At 39.8% G+C, this 19864-nt stretch overlaps 1 protein-coding gene across 3 annotated transcripts in view; it reads left to right on the top strand.

Moving 5' to 3' along the window:
* Positions 1-723: 723 nt before the first annotated feature.
* pebp4 (phosphatidylethanolamine binding protein 4) overlaps positions 724-19864 on the top strand; it is a 93702-nt gene continuing 74561 nt past the window's right edge. Inside the window, exons 1-3 of one of the 3 annotated variants that reach the window (XM_076271004.1) lie at positions 724-860; positions 6354-6478; positions 7021-7147. In XM_076271004.1, coding sequence (XP_076127119.1) covers positions 819-860; positions 6354-6478; positions 7021-7147 — 294 coding nt within the window. In that variant the 5' untranslated portion in view covers positions 724-818. The other 2 variants (XM_076271007.1, XM_076271006.1) reach the window with 2 other exon arrangements.

Here is a 19864-nt window from a genome sequence, read left to right as displayed (position 1 = left end):
TTCCAGAGGCAATTATGTTTTTTTTTCTGGTTTGAGGAGTATTAGCGTTATTTCCATTTCCCTATACTGTAATAAGGTATTTGTTTGCTCTCCCAGTTGAGGAGGAGAAAATGAGCCACAAAAAAAAGAGATTTTGTCCTTTTTTGTCCATTTGTTCTCTCACACCAGGGTGGCTAGTACCATTTAAACCTCTGTATGTAGTCATTAGAAATCAATTCCACTGCACACTGTTTTATTACAGAGGCCAAACTGACAGCTAGATACACTGCAAATCAGTGCAGGGTCCTCCCAAGTGGCTACTGCTGGATGAGGAGAGAGCTGGTCTATCTCTCCTGATGAAATTAAAACAGAACTGGTTTGATTGACCTGGGGGTCATAACTGAAAGCTTGCCAGGTGCTTATCAGCTGCTATGGACAACTTGAGAAGAGACGCAAACAACCAGCAATCTCAAACAACAACAACAACAACAACAACAACAACTACAGCATATTATCTCAGTGACGAAACATATATCAAGCTTATCACTCAAACTTTCACATCCTCTTATCCTCAGTACCGGAATTTATTCCACGTGTACAGAGTGTCAGTTACAAAAGGCTGGTGTTTTCCTTCTGGAACGGACAAGTTCTTCAGGTTTCTCACTTGACATAACATGTTACTGATAACTTGGGTAAATATGCTGGAGCAGGGAGGAGGTCCTAGACCTACAAAGGAACAGGGACTTACCTGGGCTCTCTATTCATCTACATTTATTTCTGGTTTAAAAAAGTTTAGATAAGTGTCATGATTGTATGATGCAAGAGATTAGTTTGAAGGAATGTGTTGGGGATCCATGCAAGAGCATCTCTGTAAAGAACAGGTAAGATATCCTTTTTGACCACTGTTTTTTTTTTCATTTGATCTATGTGTGTCATATTCCATTTTATTGCCAGAGATGGAACCTGTTGGAGATGCTAATTCACTCATGAATGAGATTTTGAAGATGTTTTTTTTCTTCTTTTTTTTACCTTTGATATCTCCCTGTTGTCCCAAACTGAGCCGTAATTCCCTGTTTGCTGCTGAGTCTTCTCAATCAGGCTTGTGGCCTGGCCTGACCTGTTCTGGTTCTGAGGGGTCATATCCCAGCATTTGATATGGCTGTGAGAAAATTGGATATCTGCTGATGTGCATTTATGACCTTCAGGTCCAGCAGATGTGATTCCCAAATTGTTTAGACTATAACCCTACAAATTATTTAACTCTGACGCACAACAGTCACAATTTCTGATTTTTTTTTTCAGGTAAGATGTGCACATTGTACAGTGTTATCCATATCTGATGTGTGGTACATGTCTGTAAAGGGCTCTCTTTGTGTAGTGCACTGCTTTATATATACACACACACACACAGACACACACATCTTTTGATGTGTTTATAGGCCGGCTGATACGTTTTTAGAGACTTGAATTAGGAATTGCATTTGGGATGCCACTAAGCTCAACTGCATGTGCAGTGTCTGTGAAACCTACAGACCACTGGTTGAGTGGAGAGATTAGGCTCTCCCGATTTGAACCATAAAAAAGATGCATTTTCATTCGTTCTGAGACATCAGTGTGTAAATGAGTGGACATAGCTTTTTTGTTTTCTGAGGGAAAAAAGCAAGAGAGGAAAAAAGCGGATCGTTTCGTAACATGAGCATTCCTCTGTTGCTGGAGCGCTGTGAGGCAGCTGTGCCTGAGTGCTCTCTCCCCCCTCTGGGGGTAGTACAGAGGGACACAGCTAGCCTATAGCCCCCCTGGGGGTAGTACAGAGGGACACAGTTAGCCTATAGCCTGCAGCGGAGCGGAGGGGAGCCAGGCCAAGTGAGGGAACAGAACAGACAACAAGCTTTTTCCTTCTAAACACGCTGTGCATCACATTCGCTGGTGATGAAACATTTAGACCCCTAGTAGGGCTGCAATGAATAATCGTTAGTTGCATCCCTAACCCACTAGTTAATACTTCCACTAGAGTCCACCTCAGTCCTTTGGCCACTTACAAGGATAAAAAACTCCATACGATTCTCAGCTGACTGTAGAATATACTGCTATATTAAGGTTGTAAAATGCTTAGTGTTAGTCACTTAGAATGTAGCATCTGCATCTTGCAGCAAAAATGAGAGACAGAGACCATTCACATCACGTGTGGTGGTAAAAGGTTCTGCTGTACAGTGCGAGTTGTCATTCACACAGCAATGTTATGTGATTGAGTTTAATTTCACTGGTCTGTGTTGTCTTGTGATGTCGACACAGTCAGCTGTTGAGGCATCTCCAGAGCATGGGGCACAGGAGAGACTGTGTTTTAACTCTTGACTGATTGTATGCTGATCTTGAATTTTCTGCTTCACCATTTGATTGTGTAGCGAAAATTGCCATGTAATAATCACTATAATGCTTGATTACCGGTAGGTACTCTGGTTATATGTACATATATGTACACAGCTTTGCCTTAGTTGTGCCAAGATGATGAATGGTAATTATTTGGCAGAAACGAATACAAACAGAGCTTATTAATGTAGAAAATGAACAGGCTTGCACACTCCTTTCTGGTTAAAAGATTGTAGAACGATTAATTTCCTTGGAAGGAGCTACTTGTATGCAGAGAAACAGTACATATCTGTAAAACACATGTATTCCTTTGCCCTTTGAACTGGGATGTTTCTAAGTAAAATCAGAATGAGATTTACTTGATTTTAAATACAAAAGCTGCATGTGCTAGACTTAATTGCTGTAGAAATACTTCTGGACATTTACAGGTAATTGGGAGAAAATAAAAATGTCCGAGAGTTTTAGATTTTTTCAAGATTTTGGAGGTGTCATTAACGTTGAGTGTTACAGTATGTAATTTGGTACTGTGTAGTGGTGTAGTATATGTGGATTAGTTTGAGAACATACTAATTTTGAAGGGGCAAATTCCCTTGTTATTTATCATTAGTTTTATGTATCTCCATAGATAGCACGATAAAAGTAAAGTCATATCATGTTTGATCATATTTGATCAGGTAAGCATACTGTGTATGGATGTTTGCAACATAGAATACATTATTATTATTTTTTCATCAAGGGAGTATAAATCACTCTTAATCAAAATATATGTGCAGGCTGCAGTTTAGCCCACTGAAGGGTGCATTAAAGGAGGAAAAAACAGTTTATTAGGGACATAGTTCAGAGAATTATCACCATGTTGAACTGAAATGGTGAACTCATGCCTTAATTAAAGTTTGTGTGACAGTGAATGTGGGTTTCATCAGTGTATTTGCTATTATGTGGAAATGTTGCTGGTAGGCCTACTTAACATACTAAATGTATTATACATTCTGTGTGTGTACACTGTATCGTAAGTAGACTGTGTTAAGCACTTGTCCGCTTGTGCTTGTTCAAATGTGCATTGGACAGCGTTGTTAGACTGTTTTTTTTATGTCCACAGTCATGTGAGCCAGATTGAGAATGTGCTTTGAATGTAAGATGAGATAACATGCCTTTCACAACAAGACAGGCTCTTTGACCTCCCTCATGATCTACTCTGTTTTCAAATTTATGCAGGGAAAGCCAATCATTCGTACTCCACTTTTAGAAAAGTTGTTTCACTCCATCAAATGGTTAATCAGAGATGAATCCTAGCATAAAAACAATAAAATGGCCACTGTCAGACTCAGGTGGTATTGGCAGAACACTGAGCATTAGATGAACTTTAGTTGTCTATGTAAATACTGTATTTCAGGATAGAAACTAACATTAGCTGATAATGTGCACTATGCATCACGATAGATTCACTGTAGGAACACAAAAAGCACGCTGTGAGAATATTTTACCTGCTTGGATTAGCAAGACATCAGGTGATTTAAAAAATATAAAATGTAGAACATTTTACTGAGGGAACATTTGTGTTCTCTGAGCTTTTGAAGCCCTTTTCCATGTGTTAGGTGCTAACACCACGGCTGCAGAAAAGCACAAACCAAAGGGAGCTTGTTGCAGCAACAGGAAGTACAAAAAAAGTACTTGGCTGCACAATCACAATAGCATAGTCGCCTGAGAAACGCCTTGTGATGAAATTACTTAATACTTCAAACTTGAATGGTTTTTCTGTATATAGAATTGACATGATTTCTTGTCAATTGCTGATTTTGTCTTAATTTTGTCGTTATTTTTTTAAACTGTATAATTAGAAGAAGTTTGTAATGCCTGTGGGGTGGGTTGGTGAAGTCTTACATGTGCTCTGGATGAGAAGTGTAAATAGTCTTTATTTAATAAATTTGGATCAGCCCACTGCCTCTTTGTGTCACACGTGCATCATATTTCTCAGGTATGTGTCTAACGGCTACTATTCATGATTAAAGTCATGTTGTACACTTTTGCCAACCAGCACCAGCACATAATCCCTCTTGATATTACTGCCAATTTAAAGAAAGCAACATTTTAACAGTATTATGATCCACCCACATTATGACATCATTAGGACACCTCTGTATTATATTAACCTAGCATCTCTTGCCACAGGCTTATTTGTATTATTTATTATTTATTTTTTGTAACAATATAGCTTTCCATCTCCATACATTTAATCTTTTAATCTAATCAATGTTCCACAGCTCTGCCTAGACTAGCACAGAATGCATTTAGTAGGGGGACCTTTTTTGGGCACAAGATCGATCTTTGAACTGTTGAAATTGTCAACAGTTAGGCCCACTGACCTTTAGATGTGTTTAGGTCAAAAAGGCAATAACTTTAATGTTAGAGTTCTTCGCAGCACCCTTTCTTTGATCAGGGCTGTGTGTGTATGTGTGTCATAATCCTTCAAGGCCTTCAACTGATGTGACAACCTGCTAAGGCATTCAGCAAACAGTTATTGTGTGCACATCCCAGCTTCTGGCAGGTGCAGGACAAAAGGAAAACTATACTCAATTGAAAAAATATAATTATACCAATTGATATCACATGGTAGGTCAGCTGATTGTAAGGCCTACATATATCCCTTCATCAAATGTTTCCACCATTTGCCTGAAGAAGACCCAGCAGGGTCGAAACGTTGCCTGTTGTGCATTAAATAATTGGGAGTCATAAGCAGTGTTGCGGACATTATATTTTTTCAATTGAACCTGCTAAGGCATACCATCTTTTGTGTGTGTTTCTGGTTGATCAGTTTATTAATATTTACAAGTAGGCCTACAAGTTTGGTAGGCCAACCATTTAGTTTTGATAGCACAGCCTTCTGCCATTGCTTCCGTCTTAAATTCACATGAAACAAGACACCAAGGGTAAACAAACTTACTTGGAGGGGAACGACTTGGCTATTCAGTGCGACGATATAGCTTATTACACGCAAGATTCCACGCTATAGAAGAGGGAACATATCCGTTTATCACGCTTCCAGATAAGTTCCCTTTGTGTGTGTATGTGTGTGTTGTAGAATACTGTGTTCTTGGCAGGCTATTGTCTGCAAAGATTACTACTAATAACCTAGTTAAAGCTGGTGCTTGTAGTATGACAAACAGCAATCGAGCCTGAACACATGAGAGCGATGTAGAACATTTCTAGTAAGCAAATCAGATGAGAATTTTTAATTAAAAACATAAGTTCTGAAATATGTCCTTTTAGCTATTTTAGTAATAGTACGCCTACTTTTAGAACCTGAAGTTATCCGTTTGTCCATGGGGTGGTGGCAAATTACCGTCGAACAGGAAAAGGCAGATAGTTCACAGTTCCAACACCAAAACAAACACGTGTTTGCCACTTGGCGGTAGGCTAATGGTAATGGCATTGTCCCGCACAGAGCTTGCTCAGTAAAAATAAAATGTTACATTTCAGAAGGTGAAGTTGGTTGACAGCATGGGATTACTATAATCCACTCCATATAATGGTGCTAATTTAGCAACTGGGAGGCTGTCTTTTGAGAGTCACTGGCATGAAAGTCTAGACCAGGTCTACCTTGCCAGCCTTTTGTGAGTTTCCTTTATGCAAGATCGTGGCTCAGACAGCATTAATTAAGCATTCATTAACAATTAAGCATGGAATAACGAAGTGTTCATCATAGGTCTAGTCTTGGGGGGGGGGGGGGTAAGTTCAAGATGTGAAGATGATCTGGGACGCCAAACTGGTTGAGCACTGTGAGATTCAAAGAAGCCACCCTATTATATTCAAGACTATAACTTAATTAGTAGGATTTGCAGCCCTAAAATATATCTCACTTAAAAAATAATAAAAAACTTGAAGTTGATGTAGCTCTGAATGGTGGTGTCAAAGAAGGACTTTGTTGCCATAGATGTGTAATATGAATACGGTCTATGACATGGCAGTTACTGCTATATATTTTTTACCATGATTAATGTCATTACCAGGTCATGATGTGGTGTCTAAAGGTTTATGCCACGGGAGCCATTGTCTGTGCTTTCATAGCACACCTGCCAACTGGTGAAGCGAAGGCCTCAGAAACACTGAGTCTCTCAGATGCACAATTTTGCCAGTAAGTTTGCACATACTAACTACAAACCATGAGTCACAATTTATTTTAAAGGTGCAATAGGTTAAATGAGATTTCTATTGGCTTGCTGTGTGGCATTAAAAGAGTTTTCACCTTGTTGTTGCTCCTTTGGCCAGAGAGTGAGGGGCACAAGCTTGCTTCTGAAAACTCATTTTGATGCCAAGTCCCAGTGCACAGAACCACAGAAATGATGTTCAGCATTGCCCACAAGCTCAGTCATCCAAAAGAACATTCATGTGAAAGTGTGCCTGTAGGCTGACTCCTCTCATTTGCCAGGGTGTAGGAATACTCTGAAGACCATTGGCTACTTAGTCATAACCAGGGGTGGAAGAAAGTCTAACCTACTCACTCTCCTACAGCACAGGGCTTGCCATGTCCATCAATTTAGACAAAACCACAAGAAAAATAAAGTGCTGAGAGATACAGATGCTAACCATACAGATAGTTACATTGTATCTGTTCACTTTTATGAAGGAGAGACTTGAGATGATGTTGTCTTATACCCCATCTCCATGATTCCAAAGGGGCGGATTAGAAGTGATATACCCGGAGATTGATATCAGTGACTGTATGATCATCCCACCAGGACTGAGGCAGAGGATCAGTAAGGAATGGGGCCCCCCAAAAGTGAGAATGGCAAATGCTAAGAAGGTTAGTGCTACTTTGTGTGTGTGTGTGTGTGTGTGTGTGTGTGTGTGTGTGTGTGTGTGTGTGTGTGTGTGTGTGTGTGTGTGTGTGTGTGTGTGTGTACAGTGGTATTGTGTCTCTGCACATAGTCACACATAGCCTACAAGCCTACTGTGTGTCTCTCTCTTAATGGTTGCATAATTTAGGTGAAAATCTGACCAATACATTCATGTATTCATTGTTTTTTTTTTTAACAAGACCATTGCACCACTTCCATAGGATTTAATGGGTAACTGGCTCATGCACTGACATGTCATATCTAATAATAGTCAGAAGGTGGTGCAGTTACCCTGTTATTCAGACAAATAAACTTGACCAGTTTTTAGTGAATAACATTCTTCTGACTTTTAAATGTAATTCAGACAGTGAACATTTTATGTATCAGTCATGTAATGAAATGAAATGATCTATATAGGGCATTCATACATATATTTTTACTTATGTTTAATTTTTGTATGTCAACATTCTCAATTTCAACATTTGCAGTTTATGTATTTTTATATGCGGCGTAGATGTATGGCCATGAAAGGGTGTGGCTTGGGGGTCTAATATAATCCTGCATGTTTAACTTTAGAATTGTTCCATCTGGCATAGCAGTCTAACTGTGTAATTAATAAGAACACAGGTTCATGGCGAAGATAATATTAAGCTCAGCGTTAATATCTACAGTATACTGTCCTTGTAGAACCTCACATTTGTTTAAGAGCGTTTTACTGTGTAACTCTGCATATGCCAATTATGTGCCCATTTCAACTTTAAAATTGGATGATGAGGATAAGATGTAATAACTTAAAAATATTTTATTGATTACATGCAGCAAAAGAATGATGTCACTGAATGAAATCCCATAGATTTTGCTAATTAATGTTGTGGATGTCATGATAATCATGTTATATTGCATGCTTACAAATGCAACTCTTTGTCAAGTGTATCTCATGCACTCACAGCAAACCAACTCAGAAAACATAAAGATCCAGTGAGCTGTGGTGCATTACCTGTTGAACCCTATTATCTCACATTGTGAAACATATGGCGATGTAACATGATTGATCTAGGAAGGAATGCAATATATGGCCTGGAATAGACTTACCCAAGCAGATGCTCTTTTGGAGACAGGCATTGCTGGTGGTAAAGTTTGAGGAAGCTAAAAATGAAATTAAATCAACTTGGAGAGAAGAAAAACTCTGTCTACACAGTAAATTGGAAACCAAAATGGAAGCCACTTCAATTTTAGGAGGTAGTTTATAAATTCCATAGCTAAGCAGTCTGGCTTGAACATGATCTATAGCCTTTGTGTCTTCTAAACCCCAATTGATGTATGGTCGTATTATCCATAATGCTGTCTTACATGATTCTCTTTTATTGCTCGAGTTGGTGGCAGACAGCAAAACAGATTACATGTGAGATCAAATCAATACGAACTTTATTTACCGGGCTTTGAGCTGTAATCTCACCTCTTACCCCCCCCCCTCCCCCATACACACACACACACACTCACAACCCCACTCCCTCCCCTCCACCATTTCTGTTGACACTTATAAAAACATACAACATGTAAGGGTCTACTAGTGATCATGGATTGGATGCAATTGAGTCTCTGTGTGTGTGTGTGTGTGTGTGTGTGTGTGTGTGTGTGTGTGTGTGTGTGTGTGTGTGTGTGTGTGTGTGTGTACTAGGCCTAATCCTACACAGGGGTTTGTGTCTCTCACATTGTCACCTTGCACTGCGCAGTCGGAGCAGCTGCTGCTCACTTGCATGGAGAGAGAGAACAAGAAAGTGAGAGAAAGCGATAGAAAAAGAGAGAGAATGAGAGAATGAGAGAATGAGAGAGAGGGGGCCAAGCGTTGGAACAGTGGTCAGTGGCTGGCTGGCTGTCACCCGCACAGCCCAACCCAACTGCGACAGACACCCACTTCATTGCTCCGCTGAAGGGGAAGCCGGGTGATTGTAATGGAGTGCAATGGGCAGCGGTCCAGTGAAACTGCTTCTAAATGGGCTTTTATGGCCAGCAACAAAAGCAAAAGGGCCGAAGGAAAACAACAGATCTTCTTGTCCAAAGCCTCTAAATAATGACTCACCACATTAGATGAAGTTAGTTTCCCATTTGGGGCCACTGCCCTTATGTTACCAAAGTTCAGTATGACATCTTAATTATGTCATCAGAGAAATGACTTCACAATATTTTTATTGTTATTGTTATTATTTCAAGCATAATTCCAGTCCTCATGTGAAGTGATATCACATGAAGCATAATGGCATGGGAGACGTGACGCTTTTAGTTGTTGATGACACAAATGAGTTGTTTGCATGTAGTTTTATGGCAGCAGTCAAACAGCAGGTTTTCAGTTGTAATCCAGGATTCTTTTGATTAGGTTTAGCTTTAATGAAAGTCATTTGATAGTAATGCTCTCTCTCTCTCTCTCTCTCTCTCTCTCTCTCTCTCTCTGTAAATTCACTTTATTAATTCTGAAGAAGTCATCAGTTCAGACTGACTTAGGGTTAGGTTCCCAACATGTTTAGTTCATTTTAATTATTATGTGTGATTAATACATTGTTTCATGTGAGTAATTATTTAATATAATATGTATCTTAATTGATGTCTGACACAAAAGATGTGTGTAGCACGCAAGGGTTCAAATACCGCTAAATAGTCATAATTTATTTTTGAGCACACGCATAATTTTTTTACAAGATTTCTCTGGTGTGGTTACAAAATGTGTTCTCTTTCTTTCCCATTTTTCTCTGAAGTTATCTATTGTTTTATATATCTGTGTGGCTCACCTTTGTCCTCTCTCTTATTTTCTCAAACTACTTAGAGAAGTCATAGAATCATCACAGTAAATATAAAACATCATTTATTCAACAAGATGGGCCACTAGATCATAAAAAATGGCATGTGAATATATAAAACTTTATGTAATCAGCTTGACCAGGAACAGGTTGCCATACTTTATTCTTAATGAAAGGCTCTTATGAAGATATTGGAATATGAATTATTGCAAGATATTGGAATATGCACCATGTGTCCAAAAAACAGTTGACCATAGACTTAACAATACCAATAAGATACAAAGCTAACCAAGCCGTTTGTCACATACTCCCTTTACTCACTGACACATGTTTGAAGGTACAACATTTTGGTAACCTAAGAGACCTAACAGCAAATTTATGAGAAAAGCGCCATGCTAGGATGACTTAGTGCAGTGTTCACCAACCTTTTTGAGCCCAAGATCCCTGACCTCGGCCCTGAACAAAGGCAAGATCTACCTTGAAGCGTCAAGAGAATCAAAGCCAAAATGCTTCCAATTTAAGGCCTTTTAATTGGAAAAATGTATCAGGTCAAAAAACACATCCTCCACCCCCTTATACAGGCGTCAATGAGATAACAACACGACATGCGCTCCGTGTCTGTAGCTGTCTGTGCACGTCCGCAATCGATTACGTTCCTCAAATGGAGAACAAATTCCTGACAGTTCCTGATCGCTAAACTTTCGTTTTAATTTCCTGTCAGGTAGAAGCACCTAGCATAATTTAACTTCAGCGGTGACAAGTCCTGTTGCCGAGAGAGGGAGAGAGAGAGCGCACCTGCAAAGTGCTGTTGTGGTCCCGCATTCACGCCGCTCCATTTTTAGATTAACGTTATCAGACAGCGATGTAAAATGTGTGCGGGAATTTCTCACATTATGATAGCTAGAGTTGCGGGTCTTCAATAAATCATGTGCTATACCCGCAATCCTGCGCTGAAATTTAGGCCCTAACGTTGGCGAACATGCGGGAATTTGGTGACTGTGCTTTTATTTTTCCTGTTATTCATGGGATCTACTGGCCTACAGGTCGATCGCGATCGACGGGTTGGCGACCACTGACTACTGACAGAGTAAGCTTAACTATGAGAAAAGTTTAACACATTTCCTGCCCCTGTCTTCCTACTCAACAACCTCGACTGTAGATGCATACATTTCAAAGGAGTTTTCTGTTTTCTTTCTCTAGATTCTCTTGCCTCGAATTGGAAAAATCCGTATCTAAAGAGTTTTACAGCATGTCTTAGGCTAACCAGCTACGGCATAACTCATAAGCATACAACATATCATTTCGAGTGAAAAAACGAAGGTACAAGACTGTGTACATATTTTCATTCCGAGCGAAGGAACTACTCATCCCATAAACCACCACGTCTCACTGAATAATATAGGCAAAATTGGCGCGATTTATTTTGCCATTGAAACCATTTCCAACCGGCGACCGCACACGAACCCTTTCCTCCAAACAGTGATTTTTATATAGTGAATGTGCAGTTAATAGCAGTTATTTCAGGAGTAATCGTGTAAATAATAGTGTTTTGATATTGAATTTTATATTTATCATCGTGTATTTTATATTGTGTGTGTGTGAAAGCGGTTAACGTTAACATTAGCAACATGGTGTGTCATACCTGACTGTCATCCTATGCTGTCATCACTGCTCAGTCGGGCTGATGCATGGACCGGTGAATGGTCTGCTCTTGGACCACCATATTCAGTTTATTAATTTGCCGTGAATTATTACGCAAAATGTTCATTAAATGCACGAAGAAGTATTCCTAGGTTAATGATTGATATGAATCATACAGTATGAAGGCTACAGTAGCCTAGCTAATGTTAACTAGCAGCATTAACGTTACCAACCTCCTTGCTTAACTCACCACAACTTTGTAGGTCTTGTCCCTCATGCTGACCCTTACAAAACTCACAAGCTGACTCTCGGACACACAACAGTCAATAATGTGACCCGATTTAAAGTGGCTTTCACCCCTTTGGACATTGACTAAAACATAATATATTTCATACCTGTGTTGCAGCATGTAGCCTAATGTTAGCTGCATTATGTAATGACATACAATCTCGGAAATGCTAAAGGTTAGCCTGTCGGCTACCTGAAAAGTTTGAGTGTTTGAACTAACATTTACAGTGGTCTATTTGATAGTGTATTGGCCCTGACTAAGTTCGTGTGATGTATAAGCCACAATCCTTGTTGATACAAGTACCAATATTCGTCAAGAACGTTTTTAATCATATTAAGATTTTCGCCATAGGCAGTAAAATACTCGGCCATCTTTGTCAATAATTTTCGCTGAGAGAGTTTCAAACTATGACCATAACGGCCTTTCCACCAATCAGAGGCATCACTGTGGGATTGTGGGATTGTTCAGGATTGTGGGTAATGAAGTACTTATCCAAGAGATCCCGAATAAAAGGCATTTATCTCAAAACAAAGTTAGTGCCCCATGAACTCTTGGCGTCTATATGAGCATATACAATCGCTTAGTACAGCCGTAGCTGGTTTTAAGTCTACCACGTGCAGTTAAGTTTTTATGGCTTATACCGCAATTGTCAATAGAGAAATTGCATTGAATTTTTACTTCCGGCATTGGCTGTGGACTGTGCAGCTCTATGGTAGCCAGTTGGTGCGTAGCCATGTATGTTAGGTAAACCTCCCTATGAGACGTGCTAGTGGGAGAGCTAGCATCCTGGAGTTTTAGCTTGATTGCTAACTACCAATCCGAGGTGCTGCAGTTTGTAGATTGCACAAACACCAACAAAACACCAGAGGGCGAACTGACCAATCCCCTGCCCAAAGTCTGCTTCCATTTCCCCACACTCCTGCACCCCTCTTTCAAATGCAATACTCAAAATTTGGTATAGGAGCAGACAGTGATCAGGTCTTCCAAAACAGAGAGACAGGCCAGGCAAAGACTCTAAGCAGGCAAAGTCTAACTTCCACATGCTAGCTGAAATAGCAACCAGGTTTAGATCCGGTTTGGAAGGCATTAGCAAAGGTTTCTCAACTTTCTTCAATATGATAGTTTTGAGGAAAGCAGGGCAGGAAAAAAAAACTTTGATCACGAAGACAGTGGGGAGTATTGCAAGAGTTTAAATAATATGGAAACGTTAAGAAAGTTCTGAAAGACAGAAAACACAAAAATGTGTATACTGAGCCAATGGAGTGGAAACCTAGCCTACAATAATGCAGAGGAGACGGCCAAACTCAATGGAAAACTCAGTGTGGCTTTTCCCTCCTTGAAAAACAACAGTCTCCCAAGATTAGACTGACATCGCATTGAAAAAGGTGGAATCTCAGAGACGAGCAGACAGGCAAGACAAACATGACTGGAATTCTAATAGAACTCCAGCGAGAATCATCAAGGGGAAAATGACTGACAAAAGTTGTCTTTAATTGGTAGCATTTAAGAGGTCCGTTAACTATGGACAAGCTAGACAGACCTAATGACTACCTGCTACTAGGAAAATACAGATAGTGATATGGGTTAATTATTCGGTTTATTAGATTGCTGGCTTGATGGGTATGCTTCAACCACTGATCTAGTATGAGTAGAGTAGAGTAATCCCTCACAGATGAACTCTTGTTACTTTCATTATTCGTCGTGAAAGGCTTTCCTTCCCAAAATGAAAGGGATGTTAATGAATAATGAGGGATGTTGACATCTCGTATGGAGGTCACTTTTAATTTATTCAGCTGAAGTCATAGTTTTCTTCTTTGTTAATCAGAGTCTTGCTGTTCATGTTTGTTCATGTCTTGTTGTTCATGTTTGTTCAAATGTTGGCCTGAAGGGATGTGAAGATAAAATTAGCATAAACACTGTTAATGATCGTGACATTTGAAGAGATTAAGGTTAAGGTCTTAAAATGTCAATGGCTTAGGAAACCCAGTCACAAGAGCTACCAGTAATGTAATGGCCAATGGAATAAAGGCAAGATTCAAATCTTTTATTTATTTATTTTTATTTTTTCACAAGAAACCCACTTGTTACAAACTGACCATGAGAAATTGAAAAAACTTGGATTCAGAAAATCATCGCTCACACACCAATACATGCCAAAGAGGAGTTGCAGTTGTAATATCAAATTCAAACAAATTTGAGTGAAATAAGGAAATAAAAGATAAAGAAGGCCGGTATGTTATAGTTAAAGGTACAGTTGATCAGGGCATGGTTAGAGTAGTAAATATTTATGCACCACCCGAAAGTCATAAACACTACTTGAAATCCTTGTTTGATATTATTGCTTTAGAAGCTGAGAGCATATGCATCTGTGGTAATCTCAATGAGATACTATATGGTCTCGATACAACTAGTAGCCTAGGAAAAGAAATAAGACACATGACATTGGTAAACAACATCGGTAAACAATGCTTGGGATGAAAGGTTTTTTTTTATGTATGGAGGGATTTTCACCCATTCAGAAAAAGACTATTGCTACTACACAGCCATTCTCTTTAATCATGAATAGACTATTTATTATGGACTGCCTAAAGAGGACTGCCTGAGACAGAAAGAAAGTTGAATAGGTGTGGCCGATGATACTTAACAGTCTATCTAAAAACCAGAGAGAGAAATGTAGAGATTGAATGTGGGAGTTCTGAACAATGAGTCTAATAGAACACATCAAAAAAGAGTTTCAGAGCTATCTAGAGGGCAATGACAATGGTGAAACTGATCCAATTATACTGTGGGATGCTGTAAAGACTGTCATACAAGGCAAATTAATAGCAATGGCTTGTAGCCTTAAAAAAGCAAAAATGGCACAATATCAGTCACTTCTTGCTGAGCAAGAAGAACATAATCTTAAAGAAAATCCAGATGATAAGGTAACAGATAACAGCAATTAAGAGAGATAACATAAACATGAACATAAAATAAATTAACTACTAAAGAAGTGGAGAAAAAGCAAGCAAGAATCTATTATGAATTGTGTCCAAAAGCAGCTAAATTATTGATGCATTGAAAAATGCATTTAGGCAAGAAGCAGACAGTGAAAATGACACAAGCTTACATATGATATTTTTAGAAATTATTATAAAGACTCTATACCCAAACATCCGTTATGAACCAAGGAAAGACAAAATAATTTCTTGGCTCACTGGATTTGCCCACTATAGGCACCATGCAAAATAAATGTGTAGCATCAGGGATAACTACAGAAGAAATCCAGAAAGCAATAGGACATGTGATGGATTTCCACTGGATAGGTGTAAGACATTTTAAAAATAACTTTCATCCACTTTCAACTGGATTTTATAAGAAAATCGATATGATATGTGGGGATGTATCCAGACCACCACACAATCACAAAGGTGGAGAGAGGAACCAGAGCTGCTATTTCATCACCCTCTTAATCAAAAGAAGATAACTTTCCCATCAACAGTCATGCTGGACTGCAGCTATGACTGGAGCTGCAAGAAATTAGAGTTTTGAGTAGAAGAACATGCAGTTCTATGCAAGACCTTGAGGTATACAATCCTACTATTATGTGTGGTTCTACCTAATCTAGAAGGATATGTATCTAAAGACGTCTTAGATCATAAGATGTACCGGTACATATATTAGGAGACCTGTATCGAATACTGAGGTTTCCTCCTTTCATAGACCCGGTTTGCATTTTCTTGTGTTCTGGCTGGTTTTTGTTTATGTCTGTATGAATGGCATTTATCCTGGCATTATATGTAAATGCAATTGGGTCATTCTATGAAACGGGTACCATTTGATTAGATGCATAAGGCGCAAACTAGAGCCAAAGTGTGTCTAAAGCCTAAAGCTAATAATTCAAGGGTTAACATGATGTACAAGAAAATACTATTTTTTAAAGAGTATCAACCATTCATGTATCAAGTGCATGGCCATTTTTTGTGTCCGGGTTGACCGACATGCCATTTACATCTAAAATATCACCACGCAAATGTTATATTCTTATCAAACTTTTGTTATTTTCAGAATTAAATGTATTTTCCTGATGACATTAGACATATTTATTCAGAATAAAATCATGTTTTTTGGTAAATATTGTATGATTTTTTTTGCGTCCCTTGGTTTGACTTACCGCCCTGTCACATTAACTTGTTTTGTATGTAAATAGCATACTGTTACTTGAAATGAAATCACAAAGAACATTTTTAATAATGTCTGGCTGTAGAGCACCCAAGAACCTATATAAGCAGAAAAAATCTGACATTCTTTTAATGGTTTATTTGTTGTTTTTTCATTAATATGAGAAACACGCTTAATCCAACCTCTCAGTCACGCAAATTAGACAGAAATAACTGTTTTTCATTACACTATCATTGCTTTACCACGTGGATAACTAGAGCCACTTAGAGCTACTTACTTTACCATGTGGATAACTAGCCATATTATCATGAAATGTTCTACCCTGTCACATATCACCATTATATTTCAATGTAAAAAGGTGGACAAATATGACTCTTTGGAGGGTGGATCATGTCTTTAATACTGTGGATAAATAGAAAAGAAGTTTACTTTTGACATATTTGAAAATTGCATAGTGGAAAAGGCACCCGTTTCATAGAATGTGTAGTGTTCTTGCATAGAATGTGTAGTGTTCTTGCATAAGTGCTGTGGATTCTATAGAATGTGTAGTGTTCTTGCATAAGTGCTGTGGATTCTATAGAATGTGTAGTGTTCTTGCATACGTGCTGTGGATTCTATAGAATGTGTAGTGTTCTTGCATACGTGCTGTGGATTCTATAGAATGTGTAGTGTTCTTGCATAAGTGCTGTGGATTCATAGAATGTGTAGTGTTCTTGCTTATCACCCGGAGAGAAGAAATACTCTTTTCTGATTGGCTGGCGGGTGGCCTTTAATTCTGAATAACAGGACAGCGTTCCATATCAATGCTTATGAATGGTAACTATAACAACCATAGTAGGACGACGGTTGCAGCGCTCTAGAATCTTTTGGTTGCAGGCTTCCCAACAATGGAATCAACTGTAAACAAGCTAACTGTCCATGCTAAAGTTGTACAACAAGCTGAACTAGTGAGCTTCTTTTTAAACAGAACCGCGTGTTTCCAGTGTTTACAGTGGCAACCGGGTGATAAGCGGGATAACGGCCTTCGAGGTGTGTCCAGTTATACGGAATTAATGGACTTGGGCGGAGGCAACTCGGGGAGTTTTTGCCCCTCGCCCTCGTCCATTAATTCCGTATAACAGGACACCTCGGCGGCCGTTATCCCTTACATAAGTCCTGTGGATTCATAGAATGTGTAGTGTTCTTGCATACGTGCTGTGGATTGCTGGACGAGCAGGGTCACACTGAAGTGCCCATGGGATGTTTTGGCTTTTTATGGATTTTTGATTGCACCCGTGTTTTAAATGAAAATGAGCACAGATGAGCATAAGATATTACTGCCATTTGACCTGACTGACTCTCGTGATCACTTCAGCTTGCCTACAGTGTGGAACAGTAATATAGCCTCTCTCTCTTCTGTGGCTATAGACCCTTTCAACAATAAAAACAAAAACAATGCTTGAACGTTCTATTTGGGTCCCAATCTACTTCCTCTGCATTCAGATAACATATGGAATGTTAAAAAAAAAAGGAAGTCTTGTGGGGCCAACTATGATGCTGATAATGGAACTCTCTTGAAAGGGTCTATGGAGAGCCGAAGTCACGCCCCTTCCGTTAGCCACCATGGGACCTATCTTTCAAAAAATTTTGAACGGCAGTCTATGGCGAAAAATAAATTATTTTCTGGTCCCGGTTGACTTGTGCCTTGAATTACCCATATGATGTTTGTCAATTTTAAAGACAATTTTTCATGTAAAGACATTTGCAGTTTGTTTCGTAACTATTGAATTACAACATTGTGAAAGATCGTAATTCCAACGACTGCAAACCCATCAGTCGCGCTAGTGACGTTAGCTCATTCACAGCCACACTAGATTGTAAAAGCATACCAGCAACAGGTCTTAATTGGGCTTTCCTTGCCGATGAAAATACCATGAGTCAGAGGATTAAACACATCAGGTAAGTTGTATTCGTCCATAGACTGTACATAAGATACTGTTAAGTGACATAGCAAGCAGCAAGATGCAACCGTTAACTAGCATAACAGCTAATCTTATCATTTCATTACGTTGGTGACGTACATCGTTCGAGACGAGAGATGTAGTCCACTGAGCGGATTCTCACAAAACCAACATAACTTTTGAAGTCTATTGAACAACAGTACTTTATTGCCGTGAAAAATTATCTTTTAAATTCACACACATCATATGTGAAATTCGTGGCACAATTCAAACTGGACCAAAAAATAATTGTTATCTCTCCATTAACTCCCGTTTATATTTTTTTTAAAGATAGGTCCCACGGACCGGAAGTAGAAGGGTGTGACTTTGGCTCTCTATATATTTCCTTTCTCTGGCTATATTTCCTTTCTCTGGCTATATATTTCTTTTTCTCTCCCTTTTACTTGCTCGCTCTCTCTGTGAATGATTTTGTATGGTTTGCTTGAACCATGTGGAGGCGTTGAAAGAATTTGAATACGACCCCCCCCCCAACCCAAGTATTTTATCAACTTTCTTTTTTATTATTATTTTGGTGAATCGTATCCCTCTTCTCTCTAGCCAGCTCCTTCCCTCTGATGACGACAACGGGCATCAGTAGCAGTAGCACCAGCAAGCAGCATTAAAAAGCGCTAAGCTTGGCAGAGCCCACGGCAGGCTGTGCTGTTGCAGAGCGAGCTGCCCACTCACCCTCTCCAGCCTTGGCACAGCCGAGCTTTCCGAGGGTGGGGTTCCTCTCCAGCAGACCCTGTCTTTCCCAGGGAAAGCCTACACGTCCACCCATGCAGGATTCCGATTCCTGAAAGGTCTTCCTGTTGGGGTGGTTGAAAAAGAAAAAAAAAAATCAGCCCTTCTTTCTCTTTTTTTAATTTTCAGTGGGCGACTGTCCTCGTTTCGTCCCCATTCAGCCGAGAAATAGTCAGCTGTGTTATATTTAGGTGTCTGAAGGCGCTTCTCACGCCTGATGCTTGACGCGCCGGAGTTGTTGCAATTACTTGATGAGACAGAGAGATCAGGAGTAGAGAAGAGAACGTGAAAAATAAAACGTGATGTCTGCCTTATAGAAAATCCTGCAGGTGGGTGTTTTGTGTTGTGCGGAATTATGAAATCTCATTTCTAAAAGAATCCGGATCCGGTCTCTACCCCCACTAATGTCCTTGTCTGTCACTGTAATGGCCATATTAGAATGACCTATGACCCCGTTGATGCAGTCTGCGCCTCGCTCTTACACAATACACGCATGATTCACCCGGCGCTCACTCTCCCTCTCGCTGCGGAGAAAGAGTTACTACTTGCTGTTTGCGGGAAGCGCAGGATTGATTATGCATATTCAGTTGAACGGAGAGAGGCAATAAGCCACATAATCCACGTTTCCACCAAGAGAGGATGATTTACATGTTGTGTAAGAAGCCGGGGCCCTGCAAAGCGCCTCTCCTCGCCGCACCGCACCACGCCGCCTCCCTCGGCCCCAGGACGCAGCCCAGCGGGGTGAGCGGTGGCCAGCGCGCCTGTGAAGTTCGTCCTTGGCGGAGAGATGGGCGAGCGAGGGGCTCAGGGTGAGGAATAGCACCCCTGGTGAGGGCTCCCATCTGCAGGAAACCCCTGACCTCCGAACTCTACTGCACGTCTGTCTCCCAGGCGATTTCTCTGGGTCTCGTTCTCACCACCATAAAACTGTTTGTGTATCTCTTACCTTTGTTTTTCTTTTTTTCCATCATCCTTCTTTTTCTTTCTTCATTCAACTGATCACTTTGTTTCCCCCTTCTCCTTGTTTGTGTTAAAACAGACACTTTACAACATCCTAACTGTGAAAAACCCATGTAT

The sequence above is a fragment of the Alosa pseudoharengus genome, unplaced genomic scaffold, assembly GCF_046254945.1.
Source record: "Alosa pseudoharengus isolate Yale_2024_CS ecotype anadromous, Long Island Sound unplaced genomic scaffold, YU_APseudo_1.1 YU_APseudo_1.1_scf_6, whole genome shotgun sequence".
NCBI lineage: Eukaryota > Metazoa > Chordata > Actinopteri > Clupeiformes > Clupeidae > Alosa > Alosa pseudoharengus.
This window is presented reverse-complemented; position numbering and strand designations above follow the sequence as displayed.